The 25,604-nt window shown below is 52.1% G+C and overlaps 1 protein-coding gene across 2 annotated transcripts in view; it reads left to right on the top strand.

Annotated features, from left to right (window-relative positions):
- The window catches only part of LOC122364790 (NGFI-A-binding protein homolog), an 80,081-nt gene that overhangs the window by 25,065 nt on the left and 29,412 nt on the right, over positions 1 to 25,604 (top strand). The window contains exons 1-5 of one of the 2 annotated variants that reach the window (XM_043335527.1): positions 2,303 to 2,454; positions 11,491 to 11,592; positions 17,725 to 17,862; positions 22,146 to 22,378; positions 23,159 to 23,350. In XM_043335527.1, coding sequence (XP_043191462.1) covers positions 2,337 to 2,454; positions 11,491 to 11,592; positions 17,725 to 17,862; positions 22,146 to 22,378; positions 23,159 to 23,350 — 783 coding nt within the window. In that variant the 5' untranslated portion in view covers positions 2,303 to 2,336. Of the gene's footprint in view, positions 1 to 2,302; positions 2,455 to 11,490; positions 11,593 to 17,724; positions 17,863 to 22,145; positions 22,379 to 23,158; positions 23,351 to 25,604 lie in introns of those variants that run through there. The other variant, XM_043335526.1, reaches the window with a different exon arrangement.

Raw genomic sequence — 25,604 nt, forward strand, 5'->3', positions numbered from 1 at the left:
GCCGCAAACGCCGCACTTCTAAAATAAAGTCGCTAGAAACAGCGGAGATCCCAATAAAAGTAAACAAAAGTAAAAGTCTAATATCTTGAAAACCGGTGAATATTTTTCGGTGAAATTTGGTAGATATTCGTTTTCGCTCTTTCTGAACCGAGCGACATCACTTTCATGCCAATTCATAAACTTTTTTGAAGGTGGGAGGGTCCCTTTAAGGATATTTACTTTTCGTTTTTGATGCTTTTTGCTTACAAAATGTTTGATAAAGTCTTATAAAACCATTGTTTGTCGGTAAATTTTTGTCAATTTTCCACGACTAATTACTTTGAAAAATTACCTAAAATACATCCACGCTAGGATTTAGGCATCCACGCTAGATTATGGACACTTCACTATGGCGAATAGAAAGCGACCAGGGGCGATAGTCGCATTTGCCTCATGTTCGGCGGAAATCGGTAAGTTCCAACATATGCGCAACATTTTCTATATTTGGGTACGATGACGTCGTCAGCGTACCCATTTTTGGAAGGTGCGTACCCATATATAGAAAATCCTTCCAAAAATGGAAGGCTTTCTAAAAATGGAAGATTTGACCACAGTTTCCCCGACTGATATTCCCACTCGCTTGGGCACGGAAAATACCATGATACGAAATTTGCTGTTATGCAACCGTTGCTGTCAAGTGTATTCATCAAAATCCAAAAACATCTTTGGGTTGGTTTTGACCTGAATTTAGATGTCACTTATTGTCCTAAGCCCTAAAAAGGGCGTACCATTGGCTGCGTGTGTTCCTCCATCACGCTTCTTTTGCGAAGCTCTAACTCAATTAGGAGCGAAATGGTGAGACATGAAATGGAAGCTCTAACTCATTACTCAATTAGGAGCGAAATGGTGAGACATGAAATGGAAGCTCTAACTCATTACTCAATTAGGAGCGAAATGGTGAGACATGAAATGGCGACCCCCTCAGCCATCTCAAGGCCACCCTCCCCGTTGGCTAGAAAGTAGAGATCTGCACCGGCCGGCTGCAGCCGCGGCTGGCTGCATCCCCACGGCTGTGGGGCGGGGCGGCTGCAAATATTTCCAAGAGCACGGCTACGGCTGTGGCCACGGCTGTGACATTTCAAGCTCAATCTTGAATACTGAAATCTAAAATTTTAAATGCTTCAACTTACATTCTGAAATCTGATAAGCAGTCTAACCTGTGAAAATAATGCCAAAGGATGCCCAGCAACAATGGAAGTGGTGCAAACTATGCAAACCTGAAATGGTTTTTATCATTTGCCATCCTAAATAAAGGAGCTTGCACACCTGGTACAGATGACTGAGTATACCTACCTATCAATTGTTCCTTAAACATCATCAGCTTGACAACTTCAGAAAATGCACCCATGTTGCATTGTCATGTCCCTTCCAAATCAATCTCACCTGGTCATTAGGAGAGCACCTTACAGCTATTAAAGACAGGCGTTCAGTAGTTCTTTCAGGTAATTCAAAAGAGGTTATTAAGAGGTAAAAGAGACAGGTAGGGCTTCATAAAATATCATCTAAATGAAGTTGGATTGGATGTATTTCTGGAGATTTTTGGCAAGTCAATTTACATACTTGTAATACAAAATTGGCGCTTTTATGTTCTATTGTTGTGTGAGTGAACGCTAACAGGAAATGCTGATCAACGAAGCCAATTGAATTACATTAACTATTAGGCATCGTAAACTTTGCTTACCTTCTGTTCATGCACATGACGTTAAAAACACTGAACACAATATTTCTTACGCGAGTTGATGGTTTTGCTGATAAAATTACGTCTTTAGCTAAAAATATCAAAATTTGTGATATTAAACTTTTTGTGATATCAAAGCACAGGTAGGTGTCCTGATCTGTGCCCGGGGTGGTGTGTTGACCCGCGCCCGGGGCGATGATCTCTGATTGAGGCACCGCCCGCGGATGGCCGGTGTGGGCTCAGCCATCCTACATGTGATTGTGCAGTCACTGCACTGTACATACCTACACACGTGTGCCGATACCGAGACGGCCGACCGCTCCGTCTGTCCGACCCGGCCGTATCGCCGCCAATTTGCATGTACGCACCGCACACGTAACTCTCCCCTCCCCTCGTCAACCTTCGCCCCGCGCCGCCCCTGCACCGCCAGCCGCCGAGCCGGCGCGCGCGTTTTTACGCGCGTGTCTTTTTTGCGCGCGCCGTTTTTTGTTTGGGGTTTTATCTAGGGGGATTGATTGGAGTCGGGCGGCGCGCGGCGCGCAGCACGCCGCCGTCTCAGTCGGCGCACGACCGACGAGGCGCGCGTGTGTGGGACGGTGGCGCGCCGGCCGGCCGCGGCATGCCCACTCCAGCCAGCATGGAGACGCACCGCGAGTCGCTGTTCCCGCGCGAGAGGGCCGTCCGCGCCGGTGACGGCGGCGACGGCGGGTCGGAGCCGGCCTCCAGCGCGGCACCAGGTGAGCGATCTGAGCCAGCCAGGGCGGTCCCAGCAGGTCCCAGGGGTCCCAGCAGGTCGCAGGGGTCCCAGCAGGTCCCAGCAGGTCCCAGCGGGTCCCAGCAGGTCCCAGGGCAGTCCCAGCAGGTCCCAGCAGGTCCCAGGGCGGTCCCAGCAGGTTCCAGCAGGTCCCAGCAGGTCCCAGCGGGTCCCAGCAAGTCCCAGGGCAGTCCCAGCAGGTCCCAGCAGGTCCCAGGGCGGTCCCAACAGGTCCCAGGGGTCCCAGGGCGGTCCCAGCAGGTCCCAGGGCGGTCCCAGGGGTCCCAGCAGGTCCCAGCGGACTTCAGGTGAACGCGGTACATACATATATGCGTCCTCCCAGGCCCCAGCCACTTTGCCGATGGAGCATCCAACGTGTAATAGCCTCGGGTCCTGCAGTAGCCCTGCATAGCCCGAGTCCTGCAACAGTATGCCCAGGTGTAAATTGTAATCACCCCTTACTCTGCAGCGGACGTAAGGGCTCTCATAGCGCAGTAGCTATGATAGCCCCAAACTCTGCAGCAGTATCATTCAGCAGGACAACTGTTCCATCTTTTCCATCCTGAGGATATGCAAAACCTTCTCCACGCTTGAACCAGGGTTGTATACCAATCAAGTCGATTGAATTGATTGATTTGTTTCAACGCGTATTTTGAGTTGATTGGATTGAGTCGATTGACTTTTCGAGATGACTGGTTGACTGACTCGTTTCGTTTGTCTTTAGCGACTGGTTGACTGATTTGATTCCTGAAAATTAGAGTGACTCGTATGATTGAGTCGATTGAATGGAAAGTTCAAATAAGTTTTAGTTGATGAAAAATAATGACACCAATTGCTGACACCAAAGATCACAAAACTACACTGAAAACTGCTTGTCATCACAACTGCAATATGGAGTAGATGGCCAAATAAAGAACAGGGCCTAAACAACATGAACAGCCAACGTTGACTTTCGACTGCAATAACTGCTCCAATCCTGGTGATAGAACCTGGCGATGCACCTACCTTCCTTTCTGCACTCAGCAGGAAACGTTTTTTTTAATCCAGATGATAAAGTGCAAGGCCCTATATACTAATAAAGTGTGATTAATTAATAAGGACATGCCTAAGAGCTGGACTTTTTGCACGCGTTCCCCGCCAGGGGGCGCCACTGAGGAAGCACCCTCTGACGTCACGATAAAACTGCGCGCACTGTGCGCACGGTTCTGTAAGCAAGTAATATAGTGGTGGTTTCATGGTGGAAATTGGAATAAGTATTTTGACGTTGTAAAATTTCAAGCCGTTTTTGTGAAAATAATTAGTAAATGCATTTCAAAAGTATTTATTTAAAGTGCGAAAGGAGAATAATTAGAAGAACATGGATATTTTTGTTCCAATAGCTTATTATGTGAGACATGATCGGTACTAACGGGTACTTCTCAGAAGTAGTGAAGAAGTACCAAACAGCCTGCTCGGCTACGATCGTCAGCTGTCCTTTGGAGCTGGACTTCAACGCTGTAAAAAAAATATGTGCTGAATTAATTTTTAGTTTCACCAAAATATAAGCAATTTATCATTTCTTTTTCACTTTTGTAATTATTGTTGAGTGAAGAGACATGTTACTAGTTCTGACAATATAAATTATTAATTTAAAAAAAACGAAATGCGACGGTAAGTATCTGCTACTAAATTATCACTTTAACCAAATACATGGAGAATCTTGCTACCATTGCTTATAAAACGTGCTTATCAATACACAAATGTTTTATTTCAGACAAGAAGTTTTTATTTGCCTGAAGTCTTGCGTCATGTGCTACTGCTTTGAATCCAAAGACGCTCTCCGGGTCGGGGTAATTTAGTTCTTCATCGATCGATTAGAGATTTTGATTCCATTGATATCCAAATTGATAAGCTCAGCACCATGGAGTAAGGGCGTCCCCACAGGGGTGACGCAGGAAATATGAATGGCGTTTACACCGACAGTAGTTTCCCACAGCCGGCAATGGGAATCTCCTGCCGCCCTGATACGCGGCACTGCTATCTGTGAAGGTGCCCAGGTTGCTGCCGCTCGAATTTTGGTCGCCTACTTAACAAAACCTCCGTTGGTGCCATCTCAGTTTCCTCGAGGTCAGGCAACCTTCACACGCCGTTGGCTACCTTGGCTGGCCGGCGACTCGTTCCCCTTGTGGCGACGCTCTTGACATCCAGTCAAAAGTTGGAGTGGCTGGCGCCCCCAGTGGGGGCCGGGGAAGGGGCAGTGGGCCTCCACGTTGCTCTCTTCCCGAGCCTATGGTGACTTAGCTCAACTCTCCTCAATAGAATCTGGATTCTGCACGCTGTATTAACATGGGCGTAGACACCACTACGGACAATACGGGCAGTGGGTGTGACAATCAGTAGTGCCATTCATATAGAGGGTGTCATATATGAGCGGAGAGGCAACAGTACAGCTGAGCGGAGTAACAACATTAAAACAACAGTACAGCTGGCGTTGCATGGAGCTGCAGGCAACCGGACAGCGGAGGCTTGCGAAAAATAAACAATTCGTCACTTCAACGTATAAACAATAGTAAAAGCAACATAAACACATATTCTCATGGTCGAACCCATGCACTAGCGGCTCACGGCGGGCACAGTCACGCAGTGCGGTAGCGGTACCGGATCACACGTCATGGGCGTTGTCTCAGCATAGATTGTTCGCAATCTAGTTGAAGCCTAAGAAGACGGCCAGTGGGGTCTCACTGCTGCTGAGGCGACCTCGGAGACGATGCGTCGCCCCTCCTGTCGGCGACCTGCGGTGAGCAGGACTCCAGATAGCTGGCTGGCACGTTGCCGACACTGCCAGACGCTGTCAGCAGGCCTCACTGCTGCAAGTGATGTGCAGATGGACGCCAGGTGACTTCGTCTGCAGGCGATTCCGGAGACCGCGGCCTCACCAGGCAGTACCACCTGCATCGCCATGTCGGTGTTTCTAGAAATGGAAAAATAACAGTATCGGTGAAGGACAAGCAATACAATGTATTCTGTTTTCCTCTCTTGCAGGTATACGTAATCTACAATTATCATAGTTCCTATTTCATTCAACTGAACCTGAAAATTCCATATTGGCACATTGTTTGACTAAATTTGTGTAGTTGGGAACAGGGGCGACGCCACGGTGCGACGACTGGAGGGGACATTGACCATTTTGGAGGGGACGAGGACCATTTCAAGTCGATTCTTTCCATGCAACGCCATAGGCGTAATGTTAAAATTTTAAAAAGCGGAGGGGACGAGATCCCCTCCGTCCCCCCCCCCCTGTGGCGACGCCCTTGGTTGGGAAGCAGATTGTTTGAAATACATGTTTGGCTGAACAGTGCGGAAAATATTTCATTGATCACTATAGCTGCAACAAAAATACTGAGACAGAAAACATTTGCGCTTACCTGGCTCCTTAGTCAGTCCCGCACAAACGGAAGTGGTACCATTTATCGCAGCCGTCGCATCCGACCATCGGTGCTGCACTGATGCTGCTGCACTCCCCACATTCCCAGTAGGTACCTTAGAAGCGTCTTGGCTGTGAAAAGATTACATGAGTCATGGCGCATACCTGAAAAGTAGATGTTTTATATGTTTAACATCGCATAGCAAAGACACAACAGCTGGGAATCAAGTGTAAGCCAAAGTGTAAGCTCTGCCATGTTTTGCAGACTGGATTTTAAGCAAGAAAAGCTTTGCTAAAAATGACGCTTGACGAAGCCTCATCCTACTGGGCTGCCTGACATGTCTCCCTGTAAAAAGCATGTGGCCCTTATATTGTATATATGATGAATATGTTAATAATGCAGAGAAAACACAGTATAAATTATACCTAACGTTTCATCTTAATCGACTTTGTCAAGGGTGTTTGAACAGCTTGAGATGAGTGAAGTGTAAGGGTACCTAGATACATCTGAAAATAAACCGAATCTGCGTTCAATAAACATTGATTTTGATGATACATTTCACAAATCAACTGCTAATAACAATCATACTAAAATAGCACGACAGATAACTAACAATCGCATGAAGAACTTCTTGATTCGCCTTGACATTGTCGTCCGAACGAATGTTGTCTGAAGTTACACATTTGTCTTTTCTGCGCAGCATTTGTGTTTGCCATTTACCGCACCAATGTTCGCCAGCGGTGGTGACTTTTCCTTACCTGCTCACGAAACGTCACACACGACATGACGTCACCCGAAGACGTCATCAAAAAGTCCAGCTCTTAGGCGTGTCCATTAATAATTCACATCTCCACATCTCCTCAGAAACAACCCACTGAACTATAAATATCTGAAACCCCTACAAAAATAACTGTAACAAAAGCGCCGTTTTCGTCTCGCTGATTACGTTTACGTATAATTGATAGCTACTTTGCTGCATTGTTTAATTTGCAGCAGAACGTTTGTTGATCCTTTTCTCCTGAGAGCCTAAGCATAACATATTTAATATATTTCATTTTCCTTAAAATATTTTAGCGAATATTATTAAGTGTTTTTATTTCAAATGAAATAATAATTAAAACGAAATTTATTTTATTTTGATTTATTTTATGATGATCTACCATACTACATGATAATCAATGACGTCATCTTACCGCAAAGTCAAAAGAAGTAGAATAAGGATTTATAAAAGCTTAGCATACTTATTGGCAAAACCAAACGTTTTCCTTGTTTTGCAGTCGCGCCGTGCCGTTTTCCCAGAGTCCCTGTCCTCTCCATTTCCTCTTAATTATTAATCTTCATCCCTATCCCCCAGTCCTAACAGTCTCAAATTGTATTGCAATAAAATGTTTTGAATTCTTCACATAGGTACCTAACATTGACATGCCACGTCCAGAATCGTGGACCGCTAAATACTTCAAATCTCTTCCTTCCCAATCTGACAACACCCCATGTCTCAAATGCACATTGTGTGGAATGATTTTTCAGGCTGCCCGTCAGTCCCTGTCTAACCGAAACCGTCACATGCATGATGCAGGTAAGATATCTATATTACTATTTGAGGTGACGTAGTTTCTGTCTGTAACCGAGGTCAAGGTCGCGACATGGTGCTACGTAGCGCGGGTTACAGATCACACCGTTGCACCTACCGCGCCGAAATTTGCGCAAGTTATAGAACAAGAATGGACAACGTGCCTTTGAGCGGTCTCGGCTCGATCGGATCGATAGCGAGCGCGTGGCGCGTGCCCAAAAAGTGCAAATTCGCGTCATAGACTTTACATGTATAAATCGGCTGGCAAAAACGGGCGAAAATGGCTAAATTTGCCCGACACGGGTCCGTTCCCCGTGCAATATCTCGGTAGCCGTGCGCCCGATCGGCACGGGGCAAACAGCATCGTGTAGCGAATCGAACGGGCATTCGAATAGTGTGCGGTGCAGGGGTGGCACGCGCCACGTGCAAGTGTGAGGGCAATTTCATTTCAAAAAGTGCCATTTTAAACGGATTTTGGATTTTATTTTATTTTCCCGTGACCATCAGACTGAGAGAGTTGAAACAACGTCAATTTGCAAGAGAAATGTACCGCCTCTCATAAAAAAATTGTGAACAGCTAATTGATCAAAAACAATGTGGAAAAAACGCTGAATTAAATGGTATTTGTCCATAATGTGCCACTAAAAAGTTACACGGGATTTGCTGCTTAACCTGATACGCTTGACAATTGAAAATGCTATCATTAGAAAGAGCATTCAATTCTCTCCAAGATCCAATGATCACGTTTGCATGACAAGCAACAGTATTCTTAAAAATATAAATGTTTTAAACCTCTGCAAAACGATTTTTAGCGAAAATTATCTACGCCTTTAATTTGTCGTAAAACTACGCGCCTAAATTATAAAGCACATTTGACAGATTCTGAAGTGGAAAGCATGCTTATCAGACACGGGCACCTCGATGCGGTGGATATTTTTTTCCACAAACCAAAACGTTTAGCCGTCAAAAAGCAATCGACCGAAATGGATAGATAACCCAACCGACGAAAGAACAACCGAACACCCACCGATCGAAAATACCCCTTTTTGCGTTGCGGAGCAAGCGGGTCACCCTAGTTTATTTCTATTTCCCTATGGTTAATATGTTATTGATGCATATCATCCATTAAAATAGACATGGTGTAGGGTAAATGGCCAAATCACGAACACTGCCAAAATCCGAGCAGCCAACTTTCAACTGCAATATCTGATATTTAGTGTAAATGGAGTTGGAATATGGCCAAAATTAAATTGACAACTTTTAGGTGAAAGGTGGTGATTTGGATTAAGGGGCGAGTCAACTAGCTACTGGGTCATTTTGCACCCAATAAATGACACTTCTGCTCCAATTCTACCCATTGAACCTCAATATCATGATCCACCTGTCCACCACTAGATATCCTTCCTTATTACATAGAAAGTTTGAATGGCATGGCAATTTATAATTTTAAATGACAATATTTTTATGTTTCTTCTGTAGGTAGGTAGGTAGGTAGGTAGGTAGGTACACCAGACTGCTATGGACACTTTTCCAAGTTGGTGGGGCAAAAAACCTAATGTATGTCTTGGTTTGAGTCGTTTGATTGAGTTGATTGATTCCTTTCATTGTCGCGTTTGAGTCGATTGAATCAATTCCCGAAAACTGCTCTGACTTGATTGATTTGATTGGTTTCCCAAATTTGTCGTGATTGAATTGATTGCTATTGATTGAGTCGTATACAACCCTGGCTTGAACCCCCTGCTCCGGGCTGGACGGACACCTGTCCAGTGTCAAATTGGACGGGCTCAACCCCAGTGACCCACCAGGGTGCCCGCCCACACCAATGTCTCCCCCTAATTCCTATCATCCTTCCGGCTTTGGAACGGTCTCGTCAGACCGAAAGGCCCTAACCCAACAAAACAAAAACAAACAAACAAACCTTACCAAGTGTATTTAGTAGCGCTGAGCCCTGAACAAATGACCAAATCTTCACCAAAGCTGCACCATATGTGTACCAAATGCCTATGCCAGACAGCCGTCGTGAAAACGGCTATTGTCTTGCAGTAGGCATATCTAGCGTGCGTTTGGCATCCGGAAAATGAGGGATAATGATCCGGGATTACCGGAAATAATTTGATATTGCAGGGATCATCGATGCAATACAATTATAGTCACATTTTTATTGCTTTTGCTTCACTAATGGCTCTTTTACTCGTGGTCATGTCCGTTGTACACGGTGTCAGCTCCAAACACCGAATGATCCCGGACCCCGGTGATCCCGAAAAATGATCCCTGATTATCTGGGTGGCGGGTGCCGAATGCACGCCTGATTGACCATGCAGTAGTACAGCCAACATCATGCGTTTCGCCGTTTGTCGGTGACGGCGTCCGCCGTGTGTCAGTTACGATCAGTGACGGTGTCCGCCGTGTATCAGTGACGGTGTCCGCCGTGTGTCAGTGACGATCAGTGACGATGTTCGCTGTGTATCAGTGACGGTGTCCGCTGTGTTTCAGTGACGGTGTCCGCCGTGTATCAGTGACGATGTCCGCCGTGTGTCAGTGACGATGTCCGCTGTGTTTCAGTGACGATGTCCGCTGTGTGTCAGTGACGATCAGTGACGGTGTCCGCCGTGTATCAGTGACGGTGTCCGCTGTGTGTCAGTGACGATGTCAGCCGTGTGTCAGTGACGGTGTCCGCTGTGTTTCAGTGACGATCAGTGACGGTGTCCGCCGTGTATCAGTGACGGTGTCCGCCGTGTGTCAGTGACGATCAGTGACGGTGTCCGCCGTGTATCAGTGACGGTGTCCGCCGTGTATCAGTGACGGTGTCCGCTGTGTGTCAGTGACGATGTCAGCCGTGTGTCAGTGACGGTGTCCGCTGTGTTCCAGTGACGATCAGTGACGGTGTCCGCCGTGTGTCAGTGACGATCAGTGACGGTGTCCGCCGTGTGTCAGTGACGGTGTCCACCGTGTGTCAGGATCAGTGACGGTGTCCGCCGTGTATCAGTGACGGTGTCCGCCGTGTGTCAGTGACGATGTCCGCTGTGTGTCAGTGACGATCAGTGACGGTGTCCGCCGTGTATCAGTGACGGTGTCCGCTGTGTGTCAGTGACGATGTCAGCCGTGTGTCAGTGACGGTGTCCGCTGTGTTTCAGTGACGATCAGTGACGGTGTCCGCCGTGTATCAGTGACGGTGTCCGCCGTGTGTCAGTGACGATCAGTGACGGTGTCCGCCGTGTATCAGTGACGGTGTCCACCGTGTGTCAGTGACGATGTCCGCTGTGTTTCAGTGACGATGTCCGCTGTGTGTCAGTGACGATCAGTGACGGTGTCCGCCGTGTATCAGTGACGGTGTCCGCTGTGTGTCAGTGACGATGTCAGCCGTGTGTCAGTGACGGTGTCCGCTGTGTTCCAGTGACGATCAGTGACGGTGTCCGCCGTGTGTCAGTGACGATCAGTGACGGTGTCCGCCGTGTGTCAGTGACGGTGTCCACCGTGTGTCAGGATCAGTGACGGTGTCCGCCGTGTATCAGTGACGGTGTCCGCCGTGTGTCAGTGACGATGTCCGCTGTGTTTCAGTGACGATGTCCGCTGTGTTTCAGTGACGATCAGTGACGGTGTCCGCCGTGTATCAGTGACGGTGTCCGCTGTGTGTCAGTGACGGTGTCCGCTGTGTTTCAGTGACGATGTCCGCTGTGTTTCAGTGACGGTGTCCGCTGTGTTTCAGTGACGATGTCCGCTGTGTTTCAGTGACGATCAGTGACGGTGTCCGCCGTGTATCAGTGACGGTGTCCGCCGTGTGTCAGTGACGATCAGTGACGATGTTCGCTGTGTGTCAGTGACGGTGTCCGCTGTGTGTCAGTGACGGTGTCCGCCGTGTGTCAGTGACGATCAGTGACGATGTTCGCTGTGTGTCAGTGACGGTGTCCGCTGTGTGTCAGTGACGGTGTCCGACGTGTGTCAGTGACGATCAGTGACGGTGTCCGCTGTGTTTCAGTGACGATGTCCGCTGTGTTTCAGTGACGGTGTCCGCTGTGTTTCAGTGACGATGTCCGCTGTGTTTCAGTGACGATGACGTCTCAGCCGACCAACGAGTCGGAGCTGCAGCTGTACCGGGTGCTGCAGCACGCGAATCTGCTCAGCTACTACGACATTTTCATCAGTCAAGGTGAGTCGCGGAGACAGCTTCACCACACTGAACCTCTCCGTTACCAAGTGGCGGGTGCAGGCTGCAGCTGTGGGGCGGCTCACCGCGCTGCAGGAGACATATTTCCCGTCACTTGGCCCCCGATACAGGGGCCCTTCCGGGCTGTACAAGGTACACAGCACGCAGACATATACTGCTAGTACACTGTACAGGTACCTACCTAAGTATGTACAGTGTATGTACAAACGTCAATGCCTATCGGGCGGGTCCCGCGGCTGGGCGGCCAGGCAGCGGCGGACAGCTCCCACCGCTGCACTGGTCGGCCAGGCGGTGTCACCTGCTCAGCTGTGACGTCCCTCACTGGTCGACCAGGCGGTGTCACCCGCTCAGCTGTGGCGTCTCTCACTGGGCGGCCAGGCGGTGTCACCCGCTCAGCTGTGGCGTCCCTCACTCGCACCGAATTTCGTCACGGAATCCGGCCGGTTCGTTTTTCTTTCTGTCGCCTTCCAGTGGCCGCTGAGTTTTGTTGTAGTTGCCGGATGACGTGTGCTATGACGTCATTTCTGGGTAGAGCCACTGCCGCATTCCCTGCGACTGCACGACACGACAGAGCCCCAGCTGCAGCTGTGCAGCTGTGGCGTGCCACTCGGCCGCTGTCTGCAACATGGCACTTCAGACGGATTAGCGGCACCCGAGTGGCATTTACTTCAAAACTAACATGCTTCATAAGTGAGGAAGAAGTCGATTAAGATGTTTTGTTCTTAGGCAGCGCTGAATTAATCTGACCAGCTGCATCGCGTCGTTGGAATTTCTGTTTGGAAGCTCGTGTCCCTCTACTGAACCGTGTGTGTGGTGTTTCGCGGCAGCTTGGCCTGCTTTGTCATATTATCAGAGAACATCATCGATTAACACACTGAAATGAATTCATAAAATAAAGATATTTGCTGTAAAAGAGATTAACTAGGTGCAGATTTGGTCAAATTAGGTGCACTCGCCGGATAGCCCGTCGTGAAAACGGCTAATATCTCATTAAGCCAGCAATGGGCTTCTCCCCCGAGCTCCTCCGTTTGCTCGTGCTGGATGGAAGTTGCGTTGTTTGCGGGTGTAGTATCCTGCTGGAAAACGAAATCGACTTTCGGATACGTCTTCAGGATCCATGGGATGACGTCACTGTCAAGCAGGCGCTCATACATCGTCCCGTTTATCTTCTAATTGGCGTTAATGAAGACGGTTGGGCACTTTTTGCCGCCCGAGCCGTGGGCTGTCCTGGGTGGCCTAAGACACGGCAGTCACGTTCTCAGAGTTTTGACTGAACGTGACCGGCCTGACCTGGGGGCATCCTCCAGGACCTCCCCTTTTCGTATTTGGCTTTGATACGCGTAATTGTTCGCAGGGGGCTCCAAATTTCATCGCAACCTGCTCGACAGTCATGCCCGATTCGGCCGCCGCGCGCGGGTATCCAACGACAATGTGACGTTTAGCCTGCCTCCATGACTGGCCGTTAATGGTCTGTTTTGTTCGACATCTGGCTGTGTAGCAGGATCATTGAAGATATTGCGAGCGGCTATTGACTTCCCGAAAAGCAACCGCAGTACGCGTAGGAGTGTTTACAGTGAGAGTGCCAGATTTTTTTTGCGCACGAACGGGCCGGATAAATCTGTTATCCATGGATAAATCCATGTAAAAATAGAACGGATTTGGGCGGGACGAATTTGGGAATTGAAAGCTGAAAGTGAACACGGTTCAGAACGGATAAAATTACAGCTCTCAATATTCATGTTGAAAATTAATTGACTTGTTAAGCAGTGGCAGACCGCAGAGGTATAGATTTACATGTTATTTATAAGCGTGCCTTTGTGAACCATGATAGTTTGTGAGATATATGGCTGTCTGGTCCCTTACAGTGAATTTGTGATAGTCTCACAGCCTGCAGCCAGTAGCGGCGGAACACTTTCAATTACGGGGGGGGGGGGGGGCACTGCCCACTTTTGGTCCCATTCTTTCCATGCAACCCCATAGGGCTTAATGTTAAAATACCAAAATCAAAGGGGGGGCACGGTGCCCCGGTGCCCTCCCCGTTCCGCCGCCTATGCTCACAGCCAGTTTTTGGTGAAACGGATTATTATGGATATGTTTTGGAGGTTTGGCTAAAATATGGGCCATGGGCGTGCCGGATTCTAAAATTCAAAGAAAGGCGTTTAATGGGCGGACCTGGATATGACTTGCTGGATATGGGCTGGGCTGGATCCTGAAAAGCCTAGGTATACGTGAAGTGCTCTAATACCATTCCTATCGTTCTTGGCTTCAGGCTTGACAGGTTTTTCTCACTTCCGGCTCCCACGGCATACTCTCGCTCTGTCCCGGTCCGTGGGCCCCGTTCGGCGGGTGTGGGGGGGGGGGAGAGGGGGTGCCACGCTCCGCCCCTCACGTCACCCCCGCCACCCTGCCTGCCCTATCCGGGGGCCGCTCACGGGGCCCGGCCGCGAGTTACCTAAGTGTGGAACTACAAGTCGATTCTAGGGCTCTGATTGGTGACTTTGGTCGGGGGATGACGCTTATAGCATGACGTCACTCGCGTACTTGGCCGGACCAACGGCGCAGCGCAGGCGCGCCGAGCCAACCCAGAGGCTCTCAAACTCAATTGTACAGATCCTGCGCATTGAATGGCGAAACTTCGGCGAGTTCGCTTGAGTTTGGAAGCCCCTGCCAGAGGACTGGAGACGGCCGGATTATTTGCTGGACAGTGGGCAGCGCAGATGGCGATTGACGGTGCCAAAAAGATGATAGGGGAAAAGGAGTTGAGACTTTAGCAGTGAGTTATAAGCCTGTTGCATAGCTGAGTGGTAAATTGTAAAATACTTAGGGTTTGAAGAGATGCAGTGTAGATTAGCCGACTCAGGGACATTCTGCCGAGTTATGTAAGGCGGAAGGGTCGCAACTCGCAAGTCGTTTGTTTCCATGATTGCCTGATTAAAATGTAAAGCGTATCTAATGTTTAGTTGATAATACAGCGAGGTTGGGCATCTGCTCAATCCATTTCTTCTCTGCAATAGTGCATTCGCCACTGTAATTCATTGTAAGAGGCACTGGGCTGCGCCGCCTGTTAATTATTACGAAACCACCAGTGAATTCATTTGCTGTCGTCACAGTCACTCACAACAATACGAATCGTTCAGTCGTGCGATGGGGGTCCGCCAAATTTAATTGTGCTGCAGAATGCAGACTGGACCGCCGAGAATATAACACTTCCGTCTCCCTGGGCGAGCGGCGCATTGGAGCCGAAGGAAACTGCTTCAGTTTTTTTGTGGGGAGGATACCCATGTTTGAAAATTATGTTATGGAATGGTGTGATAAGGAAAAGGACGGTTTCTTGAATTGAGGGCTGTGGAGAAGAGGCAGATTTTCTCATTTGCTACCCAATGCAACGCGAAAAGACGCAAATGTTGCACATTGGGCTTATAAGTCTAATAAAAGATAAGGGACTTCGTGAATCATGCCTAATTGACCGCGACCAAGTTATTTGCCAATGCAGGTAGGCACTAGGTAGGTAGATACTCATTTGTGAACAGAACGTTCCACCACCCCTCGCCAGAAATTCAATCAGCAGTTGCTTATTAAAACGTTTGAGTGCACCTGACAAGTGACAACCTTTAAAAATGACGTCCTCCCTTTCAATGGTTCGTGCGAAGACACAAAGCCAGAATCAGCCAAGCAATATCGGAATCCATTGCGCAGTGTGTCGGATGTGCCCCCAGTTTTCAATCCACATAGCATAGTACACTGCTAAATGCAGGTACCTACGCTCACCTACACATTAGGTATTCGAAGGACTTAATAGCTCATACACATGGAAGAAACACATGAAATGTGATTTATAGCTGCAGCAGAAGTTTGGCATCCGATGCCTCTTCGCCAAGTTAAGACCATGCCAATCTCGGCCAGTCTGCCGCTGCGCCGGCACTGGCCGTGGTGTGACGTCATCCGGCCGGCTCGGCGCTGGGTAGTTCCACACTTAGGTAACTCGCGGCCCGGCCGCGCCGCCGCCTGGCGCGGCACGGCGGCCGCTGATTGGTCGGTCCCGGCCGGCCTCCGCCAATCAGAGGGCGCCGGCCCGGCCCGGCCCGGCTCTGGGGAGGACGGGGAGGGAGGGGAATCCCGCGGGCCTGAGGCTTCCAGTGAGTAGCTCGGAAGGCATCAAAGGTATCTATGGGCATCTATGGGCATCGGAAGGCATCTCATGGTCCAGCGAACCGACAGGCTACCATATGGTGGAGTGCGCGCGCGCGCGCGTGTGTGTGTGTGTGGAGGGGGGGGGGGAAGAAATCTGATAGGCATCCCTATTCCATTCCATATCGGATTACCGAGGAACTTTTTTCAGCCAACGCACATATGTCTTGTAGGTAGTAGGTACGCGAAGGAGATGACAACTTCCATTTATTTCAGAGGTAGTGGCCCTCGCTCAGTGCTGAGAGAGGTCCGGTGTGTGATGCAGTATCCTTAACAGGGTCCAGGAACACCAGCAGTGTTGCAGAATGTAGAGTATTAGATACCTCTTGATCAAGACTTCTCTCCCGCGCGGCGTTCCATGTCGCATCGCTGCACGTGAACAATACCTATAATACCTACAGTCCCGTCTCCGACAACTGGGTGTCCCTGTCCGGCCGCCGGCCTGTCAGCACTGCGAGGCTGCACGCGTCCCACGGCCACGAGAGGGCCGCCGTCTCCTGTGGCAGTGTGTCCGTCCCCCGTGTGCTGTGCCGTCACTGTGTGATGTGTCCCCCGTGTGCTGTGCCGTCAATGTGTGATGCGTCCCCCGTGTGCTGTGCCGTCACTGTGTGATGTGCCGTCACTGTGTGATGTGTCCCCCGTGTGCTGTGCCGTCACTGTGTGATGTGTCCCCCGTGTGCTGTGCCGTCAATGTGTGATGTGTCCCCCGTGTGCTGTGCCGTCACTGTGTGATGTGTCCCCCGTGTGCTGTGCCGTCAATGTGTGGTGTGTCCCCCGTGTGCTGTGCCGTCACTGTGTGATGCGTCCCCCGTGTGCTGTGCCGTCACTGTGTGATGTGTTCCCCGTGTGCTGTGCCGTCACTGTGTGATGTGTTCCCCGTGTGCTGTGCCGTCACTGTGTGATGCGTCCCCCGTGTGCTGTGCCGTCACTGTGTGATGTGTTCCCCGTGTGCTGTGCCGTCACTGTGTGCTGTGCCCTCACTAGTCACTGAATATCTCTGTGCTGACTATGCCGTCACTGAATGCATAGTTATGTGCTATGCCGTCACTGAATGTATATGTGCTGACTGTGCCGTCACTATGCTGACTGCTGTGCCGTCATTGTGCTGTGCACAGTGTGATGCCGTCACTGCGTGCTGACTGTGTTGTGCCGTCACTGTGCTGACTGTGCCGTCACTGAGCCGTCACTGTGCTGACTGTACTGTGCCGTCATTGTGCCGTCACTGTGCTGACTGTGCGGTGTCGTCATTGTGCTGTGCGCAGTGCGATGCCGTCACTGTGTGCTGACTGTGCCGTCACTGTGCCGCGCCGTCATTGAGCCGTCACTGTGCTGACTGTGCCGTCACTGTGCCGTCCCTGTGCCGTCACTGTGCCGTCAGTGTGCTGACTGTACTGTGCCGTCAGTGTGTGCCGTCACTGTGCTGACTGTGCGGTGTCGTCACTGTGCCGTCACTGTGCTGACTGTGCAGTGCCGTCACTGTGCCGTCTCTGTGTGCTGACTGTGCTGTGCCGTCACTGTGCCGTCACTGTGCCGTCACTGTGCCGCCACTGTGCTGACTTGCGGTGCCGTCACTGTGCTGACTGTGCCGTCACTGTGCCGTCACTGTGTGCTGACTGTACTGTGCCGTCAGTGTGCCGCCACTGTGCTGACTGTGCGGTGCCGTCATTGTGCTGACTGTGCGATGCCGTCAGTGTGTGCCGCCACTGTGCTGACTGTACTGTGCCGTCAGTGTGCCGCCACTGTGCTGACTGTGCGGTACCGTCACTGAGCCGTCACTGTGCTGACTGTGCCGCCACTGTGCCGTCACTGTGCCGCCATTGTGCCGCCACTGTGCTGACTGTGCGGTGCCGTCAGTGTGCCGCCACTGTGCTGACTGTGCGGTGCCGTCAGTGTGCCGCCACTGTGCTGACTGTGCGGTGCCGTCAGGCGGTGATGACGTGCAGCAGCTCTGTGAAGCCGGCGAGGAGGAGTTTCTCGAGATCATGGCGCTGGTCGGCATGGCGTCCAAGCCGCTGCACGTGCGCCGCCTGCAGAAGGCGCTCCAGGAGTGGGTCAGCTCGCCCAGTGAGTGTCCGTCTCCCCCCCCACACACACACACACACCAGGGCTCACACACACCTGTACGAGGGAGCGGTCCGGGGGCTGCGAACGGCGGCGAGCCAGCAGCCGTCGGCAGCGGCCGTCTGATCCACGCACTGGCCCCTCAGCCTCCTCAACCGGGCAGATGGTGGCCGTACAGTGGATCTTATTAGGATCTCCAGACGTAACTAGATGGCGTTGAGCCTTAGTCGAGTCCATGTCAAATTCAAGGAGAGGTCACTACCGAGCTGGGCCCGATGGGGAGGTGGGCGGGGAGGGGGGGGGGCGGGTGGCGAGGTCACGGTGCGGGTGACCTGTCAAACAGCCCCGGCGCGGTGGGGCACTGCCGTAGGCAAATGGCGCACTCCAGTGTTGTTCCATATCGCGGTGGTGGGCCGGGCGGCCGGCTAGCTTGGCAGCTTGGAAGGAAAGGATAATGAGGCATGGTTTTGCTGTGGCCGGTTCACCTACTGTTACTTATGATGCACCCAGAGTAATGCAAATGTGGCGTTGATAATGCAGCTGGGCTGGCAATGGAATGCTAGCGAATGCTCCGAGCGCCTAGCTATAAGGATTAAGATTATTTATGTCTCCTGAAATTTTCATTGAATATAATTCAAGCACTAGAGAGATCGTATTCGTTCGCCAGTTTTTTGACCGGCTGGCGTTTCTTGCGTAGAGCGCCCTTGGGCAAATATTTAGGTATAACGCAGGTGATTTTTTTTTTGCTGGTAAGACGCCTTTAGGGTCAAATCAAGAAGTGGCGGCGGAACACCTTTAATGAAGTGGGGACACTGCCGACTTTTGGTCCCATTCTTTCCATTCCAACAACCATAGGGCTAATGTTAAAATGCCAAAATCAAACGGGGGCACGGTGCCCCGATGCCCCCTCCCCACCCCCCCCGTTCCGCCACCACATGAAATCAAGTCGCTAAGAGACGATGAGGAAAAGTGGACGAACGCCACATTTCTGTGCATGAAGTCTCGAGTTATAAAAAGCTAAAAGTTATTTTACGTGTAAGCTAAAAAACAATAAGATCAGTTAATAAAAAATATTTGACCCGAAATTAACTTCTGTTTTGTCTGACCATGATTGCATGTATGACTCCGGTCCAGCCTGGTTCAACTCGGCCCAACCTGGTTCGGCTCCCCCTTTTTTAATATAAATTTGGCCCGAACCTTTTGAATGGAAGGAATCACAACCGACAGAGTCCCCGCTAAGCTGAGCTTGTTAAGCGTTGAAACCTGCCATCTGCCCTCCGATCAAGCAATTCCTGGTCTATTGCAGACTATGGTTTTGAGGTTTAGTCTATGGCAAAATGGTCTGTGGTTTAGAGTCCAAATTTTAACGTGCGCACATAGCCGCGCACGGCCGGTCCCCCCGCTGACTTCGCCTGGCGGCGGCCTGCCACCAACCACAACCATACCCGTCAGGAGGCTAAAAAACGTCAAGCACACGTCGTGTTTCGAACCCGGACTTTTGCAACCGGGACGTGCGCCTTCACCACATGGCACATGGAGTCCAACGCTCTACCGACCGAGCTACCGGGACGGACATTTACCTTGGGGTTTCGCCTCGTGACATTGACAGACGTCAGACACTTTGGCCGAACTTTAGCCGAAACACTGAGCAAGCTGCGCAGGGCGATAGGTGCTCGTAGCGTTGAGGTTGGGTAACCTGTGAGCTGAACGCGATGTCGTGAGTTCGAGCCCCACTCCCGGGTCTGGTTTTATCTAGACACAACCAAAACCTTTCCTTCTACTGCAACACAGCTAAGCACGACGACATCTTTCCCCAATATCTGTCCCCAATATCCTCCCCAAAAGTCAAAATTATCGCTTATAAACGTTTAGCTAAGTTTCATTTTTTAGGAAAATATTTTTGGTCATTTGTCTGGAGTCATTTCAACTCTTTTTTCTTTTCTGATTCTTTTCGACCCGATAAAACCCACCAAAAATGAGCGTGCCAAATGAAAAATATCTAACTCAAATACCAGTTTAGAAAAGCCTCATCATGCATCATGAAAAGCATCATGCAACTATCGACTGAAAAGTTGCATGCTATGAATACGTCCTAGATTGTTTCAATTATCATTGTTCAACATTTTGGCTGGAACTGACGCTGCCTCTGGCTTGCCCGTTTGTTTGAGATAATGATTCCCTTCAGTCGCGTTCTTGCCGGTTCCACATGAACAGGATACCACCATACCGGAGTGAACGCACCCGCAACCATCATCCCCTCCCCTCAGCCTCGGCGCAGTGGCGGGCGGCCCTGGGCGGCCCACTCCCGGCGCTACGCACGCCCCATGCGCCGTGATACCGCGTCACTCCCCCTCCCTCCTTCCCCCACAATGACCGGTGACCTCACTTCCCTCGGGATTTGGACTCGCCCTACCCCGACCGTAGCGCCACGTGGTGGCTCTGGAGATCTTAAATAGACCCACTGTACATACATAGGACCAGTGCTCCTTTAAAGGATCCCCGGACATCAGCATTGGATATTGGGCATTGTTGCCAATCTCTCCATATCAAGCGTTACCTATTTCGCCTCTATGACATAATAATTTTATACATTACCTACCTAAGATCAGTTGGTGCTTATTTGTTAGGGAGGGCGGCGGGGGGAGGGGGATTCCGTCTCTGACTAGCGAGACTGGGGAGGGGATGGACCCGGCGCTGTCCCTCGCCGCCTCCCTCCGTGACCCGGCGCTGCATGCCCCTCCCTCCGTGACCGGCGCTGCCCCTCCATGACCCGCCGCTGGGCCCTCGGTCCGCGACCGTGGAGCTACTGGCTCTCTGTAGCAAGTGCAGGGCGTCCGGGCCCGCTCGGGCCGCGAGGCGTCTGGCTCAGGTGCGCCATCTCCTGCCCGGAAAACTGCCCGCTGCCGGCGGCCGCCGTCATATCAGCCATTGTTTGTGATCAAAAGCGACGACAAAAACGGCTATTTTTCCGACCGCTCTAGGTCGTGCAGTGTAAGCCGAAAAAGCGGCGCTGCAGCCGCACCGCGGCAAACAAGTTTTTACCTCGGCCCGACGACCATTACCGGGCTGAGTGCCGCGGCACACACGGCACACGGTACACACGGTACACGGCACACGGTACACACGGTACACGGCACACACGGACACACACAGACACACGGTACACACGGCACACGGTGCACGCGGCACACCGCACACGGCACACACGGCACACGGCACACACGGTATACGGCACACGGCACACATGAAACACACGGCACACACGATACACACGGTACACATGGACACACGGCACACATGAAACACGGTACACACGGCACATGGCAGTGGCACACACGGCACACGGCACACGGTGCACGCATACACATGAACACACGACTCACACGGCACACACGGCACACATGAAACACACGGCACACGGCACACACGGTATACGGCACACGGCACACATGAAACACACGGCACACACGATACACACGGCACATGGCAGTGGACGGCGCACACGGTGCACGGACCGTGTGTAGACACGGCTGGTCTAGCCGTTGGCTCAGTCGCTGGTCGATGCGGCCGGGGCGTTTTTGCCCTTAGGCGTCCCGCCGTGCACGGGTTACAGGCACGATTAGATGCCACTCTGTGGCCGGAAAACACTCGGCTGTCGACAAATGGAAGCGATCTGAAAACAAAGGTCTCTGCAAAAACGGCTGGCCGCCGGGTCTGCGGTGGACTCGGCTGGGAGGTGCCGGGGGGGGGGGGGGGGGCGCCGCCCGGTCTGCTGCGTGTCGCTGGCACCGCCCGAGGGGCTCCCAGCTCTGCTGGAGTCGACTGCTCATTCACTGTCCACACTATTGTGCTCAGGAACCAAGGGCGTGAGAGCAGATATCCCCAGCTACAACCAGTACCGCCGGCTCGGTCCGTCCGCGTCGTTTGAAAGGACAACGGCAGTGAGATGGGCCGGATACTGGAAATATTCCATGGATAACACAGGGAACGTTCGGACTCCAGCATTTCCAGGCGGCTATGTCAGTCCATCGGGCATTCACGGGCGCCAGTGCTGCCACCGCAGGGCTGCCACTGCGCTGCCACAAATCCACGCCAGATCCACCCCAAACGTGCACCCATCCTGCTTGGAACAGGTCCAGCCGATTTTTAATCAATAAGAAACTGAACCCCCTGTGGGCTGTGAGCCCTCACCACCTCGACCACGGTCCCTGACCGTCGCTCGCCCCTGACCCTCGCTCGCCCCTGACCGTCGCTCGCCGCTGACCTCGCTCGCTGCCCTGCCACAGGACGGTTTCAGCTGCCCATCCTGCCGGTACCGGTACCTCTGGTACCGACGGCCGGCTTTCTGCCGGCTCGGCCCGGCGGAATGGGCGTGGCCAGGGAAGGCCCGGCCTCTGCTCCGCCGGCGGCCCGGCCGCCCTCCCCGCCCTCTCCGGCGGCGGCGGCCAGCCCGGCTCCCAGCCCGGCGGCCAGCCTCGGCGCCGAGCGGGACGGCGCACCGTCACCCTCCCACTCACAGGTACGGCGCGGCGGCGGAGCAGACTTAGACTTTCCACGCTGCGATCAACTTGTCTGGGCGTGTGGTTCTTCTCTGCTGTGTCATGTGTGGGCCCTCGTCTGAACTGCGTGGGTCCTCTGAGCCGTGTCTGTCATCTGAGCTGTGTGGGTCCTCGTCGAGCTGTTTGGGTTCTCTGTGCTGTGTGGATCCTCTGAACCGTGTGGGTCCTCCTCTGAGCTGTGTGTGGGTGGGTCCTCCTCTGAGCTGTGTGGGTTCTCTGTGCTGTGTGGGTCCTCTGAACCGGCGTGTGGGTCCTCCTCTGAGCTGTGTGTGGGTGGGTCCTCGTCTGAACCGTGTGGGTCCTCGTCTGAGCTGTGTGTGTGTGGGTCCTCGTCTGAGCCGTGTGGGTCCTCCTCTGAGCTGTGTGTGGGTGGGTCCTCGTCTAAGCCGTGTGGGTCCTCCTCTGAGCTGTGTGTGGGTGGGTCCTCGTCTAAGCCGTGTGGGTCCTCCTCTGAGCTGTGTGTGGGTGGGTCCTCGTCTAAGCCGTGTGGGTCCTCCTCTGAGCTGTGTGTGGGTGGGTCCTCGTCTAAGCCGTGTGGGTCCTCCTCTGAGCTGTGTGTGGGTGGGTCCTCGTCTAAGCCGTGTGGGTCCTCCTCTGAGCTGTGTGTGGGTGGGTCCTCGTCTGAACCGTGTGGGTCCTCCTCTGAGCTGTGTGTGGGTGGGTCCTCGTCTAAGCCGTGTGGGTCCTCGTCTAAGCCGTGTCCGACGTCCGCGCTCGTCTGAGCTGCGCCGTGCTCGCAGGGCAGTGGTGACCCGCCGCCGGCGGACGACTCGCCCTACCCGGCGTCAGGCTCGCCGCACCTGCCCACGCCAGTGCTGCTCGAGGCGCAGATCCAGCGGCTGGCCCGCTCCGCCGAGCGCATCGCCAAGACGCTGCCGGCGTTCGAGCCGCGCGCTCCCAGCACCAAGAGGAAGGCCTGCAGGGAGCTGGAGGTGGGTGCCTGCAGCCGCGCCGCGCCGCAGAGGCGCCTCTCCTCTCCTAGCTGCAGCAGCCAGTGCAGGCTGCAGTCGCAGTGGCTGTGCTCACTTGGCTCAGGAGTGGTTTGGATCGGAGTCCATCGCTTACCTATTCTTAGATCTAACAAAACCTTTTTCATGATAGCAGAAGAAAGTAATCTGAAGCGTTTATTTTTCAGCTTTTAGTCTGATTATTTAAAGGGACCCTCCCACCTGAACATTAGATTTGAGTTGAGATAGCCAAAATGGGGTCCCTGGCTCACAATTACCGGTTTCGGCACTCACAACATCGAGAAATGCCTTAACTCGAAAATATTGAACTTCAAAATTGCAGCATTTTGATTCAGAGGGGCTAATGCAAAGGAATACCCCTCTGAATGTGTGACGTCAGCGCAGATATCTAACGATTTTTAAATGTTTGACTAAAACGCTTTGTAACACGCTGTGGTATATGCTGCTTTGCGCGCAACAAATGCCGCACTTTCAAATAAAGTCGCTATAGGAACAGCGGAGATCCCAAAAAGTAAACAAAAGTAAGAGTCTATAATATCTTGAAAACCGGTGAATATTTTTCGATGAAATTGGTAGATATTCGTTTTTGCTCTTTCTGAACCGAGCGACATCACTTTCATGCCAATTCATTAACTTTTTTGAAGGCGGGAGGGTCCCTTTAAGCCCGGCTCATCGCTCCAAAAATAATAATTATAACAATGTCACGAGAGGAACCGGAGAAATTAATGAAAAATCAGAAAGATACATAAAAAGCATGATAGATATTTAATATTTTGGGATGGCCAGCGCTAAAAGCATTCAAGCTTCACATGATCTTTACCACAGCACTTGTAGCAATAAGACAATGTCAATAACAAGCAATAAGACAGTATTCAGACTTTATTCAGATATAGACGTTTATGTATAGGTATTTTTTTTCTTTTATTCAGGCCTCCCTCCAACGGGCACTTGTGGCCCATTTACAGGAGGGCTCCTCCTCCTCCTGGCCCCTGTTCCCCCACCCCCCAAGCTACGGCTGAAGTGGGAGCCTACCCCACACCTGGTGACACAGCCGGGGACGACGCCCGCGGAACGGGCGGAACCGGGAATCGAACCCGAATCCGGCACCGCCCGCACCGCGGGTCGACGCCTTAACCGACTGCGCCACCAGGGCCGCTGAGTATTGCGAACATTATTCCCAAACGAGCAGTCATGAGGGTAGGGAGGATGGGATCTGAGTTTGGCAATGTCTCAGGTGCACGGACGGTTGATTGCATGAACTCAGAACTGAATCTGCGAGTAAGTAGGTGACTCGTTCCAGCAGGTCCCGGCTGTCCCGGCTACCCGCTCCGCTGTGGTCGTGGGCCGCTCCTCCAGCACTGGCGCGCCTATCTGACTCACACATATTTTTACCCCGCTTCCCTTGGCGGCATGTTTTACACGGCGATTCAGACTATGCTTTTTCCGGCACTTGCTTAAAAATACCTTCCCTGTAAAATGTAAGTGAAAGGCACCGCTAAACAATGTTTTCGTGCTGAGAAATGCTCGGCTAACAAAGTCTGCTGGCCATTTTTCGGCATGGTAGGCCATCACCGACATCTTGTAGCGCCAAATTGCATCGAGCTACAAGCCGCGCCGCCGAGGTTTTCAGCCGGGCTGGGGCGCCGGGTCAGTGTCTCTGTATACCGCGCACTAATCGGCCCTGTCCCGGCGACACGTCCACACGTCACCTGCGACCACCTCCAGCAGCGGGGCTGTCGGGCTCTGCTGGTCACAGTGGTCAGTGGTCTCCTGGCACGTCCGACACGACCACCGGGACAGTTACCAGGGCCGTTACCGGGGACAGTTACCAGGGCCGGTACCGGGGGCATTTACCAGGGCCGTTACCGGGGGCAGTTACCAGGGCCGTTACCGGGGCCGTTACCGGGGCCGTTACCGGGGACAGTTACCAGGGCTGTTACCGGGGACAGTTACCAGGGCCGTTACCGGGGGCAGTTACCAGGGCCGTTACCGGGGGCAGTTACCAGGGCCGTTACCGGGGGCAGTTACCAGGACCGTTACCGGGGGCGGGACCGCACCGGGGCAGTGACCACTGACCAGACCACCGGGACGGTTACCGGGACCACCGCGACGGTTGCCAGGACGATTACCAGGACCAACGACGGCTATACGACGTAAAGGGGCCGGGTATGACCCCTATACCGTCCCCTGTACCGGACCCCTTGCCCCTGTACCGGCC

The sequence above is a fragment of the Amphibalanus amphitrite genome, unplaced genomic scaffold (genome assembly GCF_019059575.1).
Source record: "Amphibalanus amphitrite isolate SeventyFive unplaced genomic scaffold, NRLGWU_Aamphi_draft 000697F_arrow, whole genome shotgun sequence".
Taxonomy (NCBI): Eukaryota; Metazoa; Arthropoda; class Thecostraca; order Balanomorpha; family Balanidae; genus Amphibalanus; species Amphibalanus amphitrite.